This window comes from Ambystoma mexicanum, chromosome 9 (assembly GCF_040938575.1).
Source record: "Ambystoma mexicanum isolate Mex_15411 chromosome 9, UKY_AmexF1_1, whole genome shotgun sequence".
In the NCBI taxonomy this organism is placed as follows: Eukaryota; Metazoa; Chordata; class Amphibia; order Caudata; family Ambystomatidae; genus Ambystoma; species Ambystoma mexicanum.
This window is the reverse complement of record NC_090931.1, coordinates 578,718,917-578,731,183: the sequence shown is the minus strand read 5'-3', so window position 1 is coordinate 578,731,183 and position 12,267 is coordinate 578,718,917. Positions and strand designations below refer to the sequence as shown.

The 12,267-nt window shown below is 44.3% G+C and overlaps 1 protein-coding gene across 1 annotated transcript in view; it reads left to right on the top strand.

Moving 5' to 3' along the window:
- LOC138488299 (multidrug and toxin extrusion protein 1-like) overlaps positions 1 to 12,267 on the top strand; it is a 638,882-nt gene that overhangs the window by 125,687 nt on the left and 500,928 nt on the right. Inside the window, exon 3 of the mRNA XM_069615181.1 lies at positions 11,191 to 11,259. Within this exon, the coding sequence (XP_069471282.1) occupies positions 11,191 to 11,259 (69 nt within the window). The remainder of the gene's footprint in view (positions 1 to 11,190; positions 11,260 to 12,267) is intronic.

The window sequence follows — 12,267 nt, the reverse complement described above, 5'->3', positions numbered from 1 at the left end:
GAGACCAGTGGACCTGCAGGCCCATGTGCCCACTACGAACAGTTTTACTTGCTTTTCCTAGCTCTTCATTCATTCATTTATTCATGCATCCATTCATTAAATCTTCATTCCGGTATAAAAGCGTGTAAAGATTTACTTACATTATATTTGAAATTTCCATTGTGTCTCTTCGTAATGCAGTCTGTAAAACGGACCGTGCTCTTGACAATGATTTTTCGTATACTGACCTATAACTGAAACTCGGTCTAGTTTCTGAATTTTCTGCCTTATCGTCTCTTACGTTATTGCGCACTCCCTTCAAATGTAGTTCTTTCGGCATGGTCTTATTTGCAACATCACGTAGTATAGGCATCTGTGAGAACTTGAAGTTTAGAATCCGTCTATGTAGTGCGCCTCAATGTGCAAATGCGAACTGGTTTCTCTCCCAAATGCCACGGCCCGCTTGGCTGTCGCGTTCGAAGTGCCCCAATTTTGTCCCCGTTGTCTGCGAGCTTTGCAACCCAAATTGAGACATTTAATTTTTGGCGGAAGGTCAGGGAAAGTATAAAGTACCACAGGAGTTGAGTTAAAAGTGAGATTTATTGTTAGTTTGTTTGTTTTATTATTTGCAATACGCAAGCCTACCCTCCGTTAACAGTGCGCAGCATTTACATTTACATGAGATGAGACATGAGAAAAATATATACATACACATATGTGAGGTGAATAGAGAGAATTCAAAGATGACACCCAGCTTGTTCGCCACCCATGATGGTGAAGGTAGGGTTTAGGTTTACAGGTACACTGTACAATAACATTTACAAAAAGACAATCGTATTGCAATTATTTAAACCGGGATTTGTACTTCACAATCAGCTGTGCTTCGGGTGGGCATGGCACAGTCGCAATGTTCGGTGGCAATGGATCACTGCTCTGCACAGAAACGTCCAAAATTCCATATCTGTGCTTCTCTAACACAGCAACAATAAGGCCTTTCACAAAGTCGAACTGCATTTCATCATAGACTGGTTTGATCACCCATTGCTTACTTTGTTTTGAAAACACCTTAGTGTAGCGAGGCATCCTTAGTTTAACCCTAGTCCTAGATTGTTCACGTCCGACACTGCTGTTATGGGCCAAGACCGCTAGTAGAGTGCGATGTTTCATGTCCCGAAAGCTAAAATGCAAGCGCTTTGGCCTGTACTTTAGGCACATATTGTGGAACACCTCCAAATCTCCTGTGTGACAGAATTCTGTCAGTCCTCTTAAATCTCTTGATAGAGTTTTGTCGAAAGCAATCTTCTCAATGGCTTTGTGTGTCGGTGAAGATGGAATCAACCACTTCTTCTTCCGTGCCTCCTCTGGGGACAAAGGGCCATGTTCACATTGGTGGAAATGTTCATTTGCTGTCCAGCGGTGAACTTTGGTACAGTAGTGCATCAGTGACTGCCATTTTTCAAGTAGTATTTCCACTGACCCCTCACAAGTTTTTGAGCTCCACCAAAGATGGTAGGTGATAGAATGTGACCACTGCAAAATACTTTCAAAACCTTTTTTTTCCCCTGCAGCCGAGATTTTCTTATTGATTGATTTAGCAAGATGCCATACGTCAAATTGATGTTTAATATGTGGGAACTGCTCTCTCATTGTATTGGCAATTGAAACGTGTCTATCCGTGGCTATGAGGTCGATGTGCATTCCCCTCGATTGTAGATATTCCACTGATTTTAACCTAGTTTCTCCATGGCCACTGAGGATGTACATTGTGTTACCTGCACGACCTCCGAACTCACAATTTTCTTACTATCCATGTCCTGAAAGTGGTAGGTGCAGTACTTGGCAGAAAATCCAGGGCTGTCGCACTGTCCATCGCCGGCTAGCCTGAATTGTTTGCCTTCGAATGTACTTGCTAGAGACAATTGTTCAATTTTCCAAGCATCACTAATGGCCGGAAACAGATAATCACGTTGGTATGTGTAGTACAGCGCTTTAGAAATGAAATGGAGTCCCACAAACTGAAAGAAAGCCTCTAACTTTCTAAAACTGGAGCCACTAAAAAGTGATGCAGCTGCACACAGTAGATTGCCTGCTGGCAGTTTCCCCAGCATCGGTTGTGCAGACCATGAGAACCTATGATTTAATCTACAGGCGGCATTTATTTTGACGTTACTGCCTTTTATTTGACAAGTCACATTAATCAATGGCTTCCCACATACTTTACCTCTAATGGAATGCACACATTTCAGCATACTTATAATTTCCATCAAACAACTGTCGAATACAATGTATTTGCTCTCTTTCATTAGACTGTCATCCTGCGTCAACGTTGTTTCGGCCTTTGACGTTGTGGAGATTTCAACACATTGGAAAGTAATATCGCTGATATCAAGTTCTGATGCGTCTATGGATGCTGCAGCTGGTTCATTCTCTGTCATTTCAACATCTATTGCTTCAACATTGATGGGAGAACACAACAATGTCGACAGGTTTTTTGGTGGCAAATTTTTGGAGGGTGTAGATTGTGTAAATTGATCTGCAACTACTTCAGAGCTATCTTCAATACATTCAATAACCTCTTCTTGTGGTGGTGCGGTCGCACTGTAGCTATGGTCCAATGCAACTTTGCTGTAGTCTCCAAACACAGTTAATTCATGTTCTGGCCATTGGACATGAGCATCTCGAGCCTGAACACGCCTCGCCTCAATTAATAGTTCCTCCATAGTGTACACGGTCTGGCAAGCCACATCTCTCATTCGCTTCACTGTCTGTGTGTGTATAGTTCTGACACCCACGGGTAACTGGAGGAGAGATTGGAAAAGGGATGTTCAGTTTAAACACAAGATGGAGTGTAGTAGAATTGACTGGAAGAAAACATAAAATAGTCCCCAGCACAAACATTTTTTTAAAGTTATGAACTGTTTGTAACTAACCTTTATTTGTTTTTTTTTTTTGCAACTTTTTTGACTCGACCTTCAACATCTGAACGCTGTAGCTCCGATTCGTTTCCGCATGTCCTCCCTTCTTCTTGCGCTGCAACGACTATATTTTCTGTATCCGCATAGACAGCACGGAATGAGGCTCCATCGTCTCCCTTAAACATAGTACTTTCATTACTATGTATCAAAATATTGTTAGCATAAAACACACGTGAGGACGAACACACAGGTACATCTCAATAGCCAAACACGATTTAAACATTGTGTGCAACAATCAAACGACAAGTATTCGACCAGTGATGATCTATTTTGATGGAACTGTCGGTATCCATACCTCTGGCTCTGCATGGACTGCCATGAATGGTTGTATTGGAGAGGAGGCATCCGCATCTCCCTGAAACACAGTACTTGCATTAGTATGCTTTTCAATATTGGAAACATAACGCACACTTGGGGTCGAACGCACAGTTACATATAAAGAGATAACCGCAAATGATGCATTGTCCAAAAGAATCAAGGAAAATCTAAATATGATCACATTTCATCGACTTTTTTCAACAAATTATTTACATCTGCATCATCTAAATTGGATGTTGTGATTGTAGTGGAGGCTTCGTCGTCTCCCTGAAACACAGCACTTGCGGTAATAGGGAAGAAAGTATAGCAAATGGAATCACGTTATATGATCACGCATGATGGAGCTGTCATTATCCATACCTCGTGCTGCTGAAGAATATCTATGGATGTTGCAAATGTAGTGCGCTCTTCCGAAAGCTGTTGCGCCGATTCGTATACTTGAATGTCAGGCTCTGCATCAAGTGCAGGGGTTGACGCTCCATCAACTGCCTGAAACATAGTACTTGCATTAGTGAGGATTACAATTGTGAAAACATAACACACACCTGGGGTCGACAGCACAGGTACATATCAACGGCTAACCACAAATGAAACATTGTGTAGAACAATCAAACAACAAGAATTCCAGCTCTGATGATGACGCTCGATGGAGCTGTCAGTATACATACCTCCTGCTGTTGAAAAACATCTAGAAATGTTGTAGATGTGGCGGACGTTTCAGCATCTCCCTGAAAGACAGTACTTGCATTAGTATGGATAACACTAATTATAACTGAAAACAAACACCAGTGGACGATAACTAAGGTGTATATCAATTGGAAAGCAGTAACCAAACATTCGGTAAAATAATTACACGATAGAATAAAACTATTACTTGACATGCATAAAACAAGTATGTAGCGGATTAGCCTAGTAAGATTACCTGATACGCGCTAGAAGTGGTTGATAACTGCGACCACGTCAAGGATGTAGAATGTTCTTGCTTCAGATTCAAGGGATAGTCAAGAAGTTGTAAAGGTCAATTAATGATTGATAATGAAATGCCAATATTAAAAATAGCCATGTAAGCCGACAGAATACTTGAAAAATGCTCAATACAGCACAGTTCCCGGTCCCCATATATATATACATTGCGTTAGTGGGTTATGAAATCGAAAAAGAATATATTGATAAATGCCATTATTCAAAAAACTTTACACTCATATCAATATCGAAATTATTACAAGGGATAGATAGAACACCTACAATATCAATTAATCCATTCGGCTACCTACACACTACCGCAAGGCCTAAAGCTAAATCCGGACACTTGACTCACCGGTGGTGGAATGTGGACGAATAGAGTGGGAATAGCGTTTATGCGCAATTTCCGTGTCGTTCGCCGTTTATTCTTCTTTGTTACCCAAGAAGTTGTGTACATGTCCAAGGAAAAGTGCCGGCTGCAGATGCGGTATCGATCACCCCTCTTGTCCTGTAAGACTTGTTGGACTCTACTTTCCAGCTCATCCAGTGGATATCCGCAATGTCTGACCCATTCTCTTATTCGATCAACAGTTTTCGGGAATACATGCATTGTAGTTCCTTCAGATTTCGCATGGGTCTTCGAAGGGCAACCGCTAATCGAACAGGCAGGCATTGTTGATAAATCTGAAAAGTAAATATCGACATTATTATACAATCTTCAAGAATAAAGATTTGATACAAAAGTAAATGAATCATACAATGTTCAATGCAAGGTTTGTTTTGGTCGCAGGAACTATACCAGTTCATTATGTGCGGCTTAGTATTTGCATAAATTGCAGAAATGTATAATTGATGTGACTGAAATCTGAACATGTGGCTCGTCCCTTGGATGTTCTGTCTTGCACGGGAAGGAAACATGCTTACATTATAGACTGGACCCCCGAAGGATGCAATTCAATGACAATAGACAAAGATGAAAATAAATAGATCTATTGATAGCATAGCAATGGAAATTCAAGTCAATAGCAATGAGACCAATGAACATAGCACTATTGGGTACTCTACTCGCAAATAGATAGAAATTTAAAAATCTGCGAAATATGACCAGGATACATGGCCTTACCTTGACCAACAAACAGTTGGATTCAGCAAGCAGAGCAGTATGTTGCGGGAGAATAGGTGGATGGCCACAGGTAGCGCACTGATGGGTATGCTCGAAGCGGTCACAGAAGTTCACGCATAGCACGACGACGAGCAGATTAGCATAGATCTCAGTGGTTCCCAGGTAGCACGTTCAGGAGTTGACTTGCAAAGCACAAAGATGTTCTCATGAGACATATCGAGTGGTTTTTAAAGTATTAGAAACTGGGGTGTGTTTGTGAATGAATGACGTATGTATGTCGTGGTATTAGGGGGGCGGCCTGCCTCAGGGGAGGCCTGCCTGGAGACACGGGGTCTGAGGAGACCATGTGAACGATGGCCCCTTGGCGTGGGACACCTTTTGAAGTGTACATGTAGTTTGGCACCTTGGCAGTTTGCGCCCGTCAAAGCCCCCCATGCCTGCGGGCATCCACCGGCGCGAACAGCCTTTGATACAGGGGGTGGGATGGATGGCCCTGGGGCGTGCAGATAAGGCACAGGAAGACTGCTGAATGGAGACACACTTATGTGGATTGCAGGGGGGCGGCCTACCTCAGGGGAGGCCTGCCTGGAGACACGGGGTCTGAGGAGACCATGTGAACAATGGCCCCTTGGCGGGGACACCTTTTGAAGTGTACATGTAGTTTGGCACCTTGGCCTTTCGCGCCCCTGACAGCCCCCCATGCCAACGCGCATCCACCGGCGCAAACCGCCTTTATATCAATATACAGTATATTGCCTTTATATCAATGATAGTATATCGTTGCTTATCAATAACAAATGCCACATACCAGAGATTGTTGTGAGCACAGACCCACACTTCAACCGGTGTATTATAGTGGTCAAGACTGTATAATCCAATGGTAAATGTTAGTATAGATATATGTGTGACTTTTATAGAGACATAACCTACTGAAAGACTTTGAACAAGTGTGGTTTAGTGCATGCATTATCGAGAATATGTTATGTTAGCTTAGATAGATAGTGACCACCCTGCTTCACAGCAACCAGACCTTCACCCATTCGGAACACAGATGTCTGACGTCCATCCTTGAATGGAGACACACTTGATTCATTTAAAAAATCGAGACAACCGTTGTTAAAATATATGTGGTGTTTTATTTTGTATCTTATTTTCATGACACAAAAATACAAGACTTTAAAGATTATACAGGTCAGGTTGCAGCACAGCGAGAGTAAATCCCCTGTACTGACCGCTGTCACGCGGGAACGTTTCTCTAATGGCACGAACGGCACAGGCGGGTATCACTCTTCGAACGCGGTGTCCAAGCCTCCCGTGAAGCCACCATGTAAAGGAACGATAGGCCACCAGCAAAAAGGAATGAAACAAACTGTTTTTAAATGACCAAGATAAGTTTAATAAACGTTTGTTGTCAATGACAATTCTTGCAACTAATGGCATTTTACACGGACAAATGCTATCTAGACAATGCACACTATTGAACGATTTAAATGCGTTACAATGATATGTAGATGTAATTTTGGATATAGTAGAAGAACATGAAATTGGAGTGGCATGACAAGCAGAGTATACTTACTCGTTACTCGGATTACGAGGACGAACAGTTGTTCGAAGTTCGTGCATAAGCACCATCATTATTCTGAACATGGCCCGTGTGAGGCAGGCTGCCCTGAAGTCTGGCAGCTCGGCGATGCATTGCAGTCGTGGCTCGCCTTCCGAAATGTAGGCCAGGCATCCCGAGTTTTCTCAGCAGCAGCAGTTCTCGTCCTCAGTTGGCATTAGCTCGCACCGATTGCATGTGCACCAGGTGGAGACGCTGTCCATTCGACTTGGCCCAGGCTCTTCATCTGTTGATTCGTCCTGCCAACTGCCGTCCGAATCCCCATCGTTTTCGCGTGCTTCCCTTTCCAGTAGTTCCTCCTCGGTATACTCGGGCTCGTACATGTAGGGCATTATTGTAGCCATTGTGTGTTAAACTAAAATAATGTATAGCGGTGGTACTGGTATCTGTTCACACGGGCTACAAGCGGCGAAGCTAGCTGAACAGAGCACTGAAACGAGTCACAGAATACTCAAAGTAACACAGAGAGAGGAATGGAATCGAAAATCGGCTGCTGTGTGTGTTGTGAAACGGTCTGTTTATACTTATTGAGGAGAGAGGCGTCCTGCCATTTCCATGGCGACACGTCATTAGCTGAAGCGCAGCGAATGTTGACACGAGACGTGCTTTGGCGTTGGGAAATGGGCGGTACGAGTCTGCTGATGACAGGCTCATGGGCGGGGGAATTGATTTAGTGCCGCAAAAGCAGGTCATCCAGGGCGATCGGGGAAAAGATAGGATTATCAGAAAATGGCAGCTCCCTGGTGCTTGTTTCGCGTGCGTTTTAATGGACGAAAACTCGGGTAAGGTCCATAGGATAGTTTTCTAAAATCGAGCCACTTAGGCTTAAAAAAACATGGCCGACCCATAGGGACAATAAAATTTTTTACTAGACCATGCCTTTAAAAGGCCACTTAATTATGAGTTGGGATTGCGTGGGATATTAATTGCCTGGGGTGCAAGCTGTTGACCCCGTGCAGTGCTTTCTATGTACCCCATCTGGTAAATGTGCCGTGTGATTCCAACTCCTAAGTAGGTGGCATTTGCAAAATAGGATTTATTTAGAAAGGAACCGATTTTACTCTAACGCCTATACTCGTAGTGAGGTTGAGCAACATGTGAACAGCGCCCCGAGGTCTACATGAAAGCTTTAGCAAAGAGCGGACATAACCTTCCCATAAAAAAACAACTTCCATTTGACCTAAATTGGAATGCAAATCCATTTGCACGCACATACGCCGAAGACCAGAGATTCATTAGAGTTTGAAACGGGCAAACCGACACATCTCTTTGATCCCCTGCCGGGCTAGCACACTCACTTCAATGAAATGCAGGCTTGGACTTGGCCCCTATGCTTCAGCAATAATGTATTTCAAATCAATTAATAAGAAAGGTTTAAGCATGATTTGCTTATTAATTGATTGTGCTCTGGGAACAGGGAAGGCACAGTGTCATGGTTTGCCCGTTTCAATGTATGGTTTTGACAGCTCTGCCACGGGGGTTGTTGCACATGTTGTTCAGAGCACCCAAATCTCATGAAGGCCCCACCTACAGAGAGGAGGGCGCACTTCTATGGCCAAAGAACAGGGCCTGTAATAAGGAGGGATTCACTGAGCAACGACTGGGGGCTCGCAAGGTCCCGTCCTGGCACATGTATTCGCGATGGCGTCTTTTCGGGGCCTTGCCACCATCTGGGCACTGCACATGCGCAGACGGCCTTGTTCGTCGTTCTGCGCATGCGTAGTCCTGAGGGCTACGCGACTGCTTCCGCTTGCCCTCCAAGCCTTGCTTCCCGCCGTAGCACTATCTCTCAACGGGGGTTCCAGCTACTTTGTTTCCCGCACTCTTATGTTTCTTGTGTTCCTTGAAGTTGTTTAGCCTTGCCCTGCTTGGCTCCTGCCTTTTGCCTTGTCCTGTTTGTCTCCTGTTTGTCTCCTTCCCATACCCTTCCTGCTCCCTCTTAATTCCTGGCCAGTCTCACCTGCCTGCCTGCCTTGATCCTCTTTTTCTGTCTATTTTCAGTTGTCCTGGGCATCTCCCTTGCCTGCCAGGACAGTCATTGTCTGCCTTGGGGTCCCACTTACCTGGTTATCAGTCTGCCTGTCTCCCTGGGGTACCCACCTAGCCTGCCTCCTCCATCTGCCAGTGTACCTTTGGATGTGCTCACTGATTTCATCCGGCTCAACCCAAGTGACCATTTGCCTACTTACACCATTGGATTCGCTGTGACCTTCCCTGTCAGTGCTTGCCCTGTTTTTAATGCCACACAAATCGGGGAAGCGCCGTCCCGTGGCGTTTGGAGCAGACTCAGCACTGACCCGTGTTCCTGAATTAGGGGAGGGTGTTGAGTTGGTTCTCTGCTCTTCATCAACTTCACCATTGCCAGTCTGGCTCCAAGATCCAAGCAAGAGCCCCGGCAAACAGATACGCAGCCCCAGCATGACACTCAGTAGAACACTGCATCCACAGGAAACCCTCAAATAGGGTATCATAAAGTATGTACTGTGCGCCGCCCATAACCTAAGTGAAGAGCCTATCCTGAATGCCCACCTGCAACAGAATTGTGAAATAAGCCTGTCCTTTTGACAGACCACTGCACACTTAAAAACACACAAATTCCCTACAATAGTCGTGACTTTATCAATGACGCTCCTTGGACTCCTACTCCAAGCAAACCAATCTCATTTGCACCGTCTATTTCTATATATTAATTTGGTTGTGGCCAAGAGAAAAAGATTGTACCTTGGGAAGCCGGTGGGTGTATATTGGATGGGGCCTGTGGCTGCAGATCCCCTCAGAAATACCCTTTTTGAAATTCTGTATTTAATGTGCAAAGAAGGGTGGGATGGTATGCCACCAGATAGTACAATTCGGTCAGGTTTTCAGAATGACTAACAAATGTGCAAGTTATCTCCACCGAAATGTATTTTATGGAATTTATTCTCCTTCATATTCATTGTGAAAATACTAAAAAGAAATGTCTGCAATAGGACAAAGTGTCTGGTGCACAGCCTCCCAAGGCCGGGACATCCCATGTCTCTTGAGGAAGGGCGACCTTGAATTTACAGTACAAGATTCACCACCGTGGGTAACATGGAATAATGGCTGCCTTAAGGACAACGGTATTGAGGAAGAGATTTCGAGGATGTGTAGATATTGTTAAGCAAGTGCTATGAGATCAGTGCAGCTGGTGGGGGATGTCTGTTTGCTGAAGATGTATCAGAAGTAAAGTGCTTTGTAGCTGACCTTGATGGGTTTGGCTTGTATTTGTATTTATTTTTTTATTTACAAGGCACTTTCGCTAAAGCACTGCACATTGAATATAAAAGACGGTACAAACATTCAATGCATCAACAAAATTTCAGCCAAAAGCAGGGTAATTAATGCACAGAAGTGAGAAGATGGGTTTTGAGGGTAACACAAAAGAGAGAATAAGAAGAGATGTAAGAATATGTAGTGGAAGAGCAGTCTGGAGCTTATGGGCCAGAAGCTCAAAAGAACGCAAAAGGGACTGAGCGCAAGGAGGCTTGTGAACAGAAAGAAGAAATTGGGATTGAGAGCGGCGAGGACGAGTGGGGGTGAGGTATACATAGAACCCAAGCAACATAGATAACCTGGTGCAAGCCCATGGACACGTTTAAAAGTAATACAGAGGAATCGGAATTGAAGTCGAGCTTCGAAGGATAGCCAGCGAAGATAAAGACGGGCAGAGGAAATGGAAGAAGGACTAGAACATTGTATTCTCTGCATTCATAGTGAAACCTGGGCATAGCCAAGAGGCAGGGGTGATGTGGATGAGCTCTTTTGGGTATGCCTGGGTATGGTGAGGTGCAGTTAAATTCGACTGACCATTTATATTGCGCCTCGCAGAACCTGGATCCACTCTTGGTGCTTAAACGGTAAACGTTGCAGGCTCAGTAGTGGCAACTTCCCCTCCTCTGGAATTCTTCTGATAGGGTTCCATGGCTCAATGCTTTGAGAGTGAGACCACCTTTTAAAGCAGAGGGCGATAGATGTTTTGGTGCAAGCCAGGTACACGTCTATGAAGAGAGTTTTAGAGGAAGTTTGAGCTGCCGCTTCCAACTGTGCTGCCCGTTGCACAGCCCACGAGCGCACTGATCGCATCACTGATGTGCTAGACCACAATAACACTGTCACCTGAAATCAAATGAGACTAAAGGGATGTTGTGCTGTTTAAGACTTATGCCTATCCTTTCACATTCTTATTGCAGGTTATCAATATTGTTGGGATTCACGTTGGAAATGGCCTTGCAACTGCATGCGACACACTTATCTCACAGGTAAGTGCGATCCGCTTTGAAGAGCCCCCTTCCGATGCTTTTGTGTGGGTTGGTTACACATCTGCTAAGAATATCGCCCATTCCTCTGTCACATCCAGGGGTCTATGTCCCTGTTCGTAGTATTGCCTTCCCCATTAAGCATTTATGTCTCTGCTAGGAATCGGGGGCCATCTCCTCCAGTTTTTAATTGTCTGCAAGGTTTATGCTCTAGGGGTTCAAATTTCTAACTAACCAATGGAATGTTTGAAACTTGTCTGGAGTGTTGCCAAGCCTGCAAACACAAGTTCGAATCCCGGACCCGCGCTTGAAAAAAATAAAATAAAAATGAGCGCGTTATAAATAACCTGCCCTTCCACAATGAAACTAGCCCCTAGATACCTACGTTTATGTGCGCTGTAAATAAATGGAAAAATAAATAGACCTCTGAAAGGAATTTTGAATAATTTCGGATTGTTTACATCTCTGCCTGAGATCTAGCCTTTTCCTTGGACATATTAAGTCTCTGGTGAGAGTCCAGACGTTTTCCTAGGCTGTTTTAGTATCCACTGGTAATGTTGCCTAACCCATGTGCTTTTCCCTTATGGTAGACCCATATCTAGTAGGACTCTTCCCCTCCCAGCTTACTTCCGTTTCCAGTAGGCCTATTTCCTTATTCCTGAGTTGAGTGTCTCCACTGTAGGGATTTCAAGCAGACACAACATATGACGCAACTTAACGGAGGGACCTGGAGGGTGGCACTTTCCACCCAACGCGGCTCCTGGCCGTGTAGCACTTACCATACCTTGCTCATCATCTGTGACACACCCTCGAGCACTTATCCCCCCACTGCCCTCTTCCTTGCTGCACTTGCACGTTCTGAATACTCACAGGCATAGTCGGTTCGTCTGTTTTTTCCCTCACAGTATTTGTTCTGTGTATCGTATCATGTTACTTTCCTGTGTCTCCTCCCTGTTGCCCTGTGGGTGCTTTGAAACAGTATTTACTTCCTGTATAAGCAAGCGCCTAACA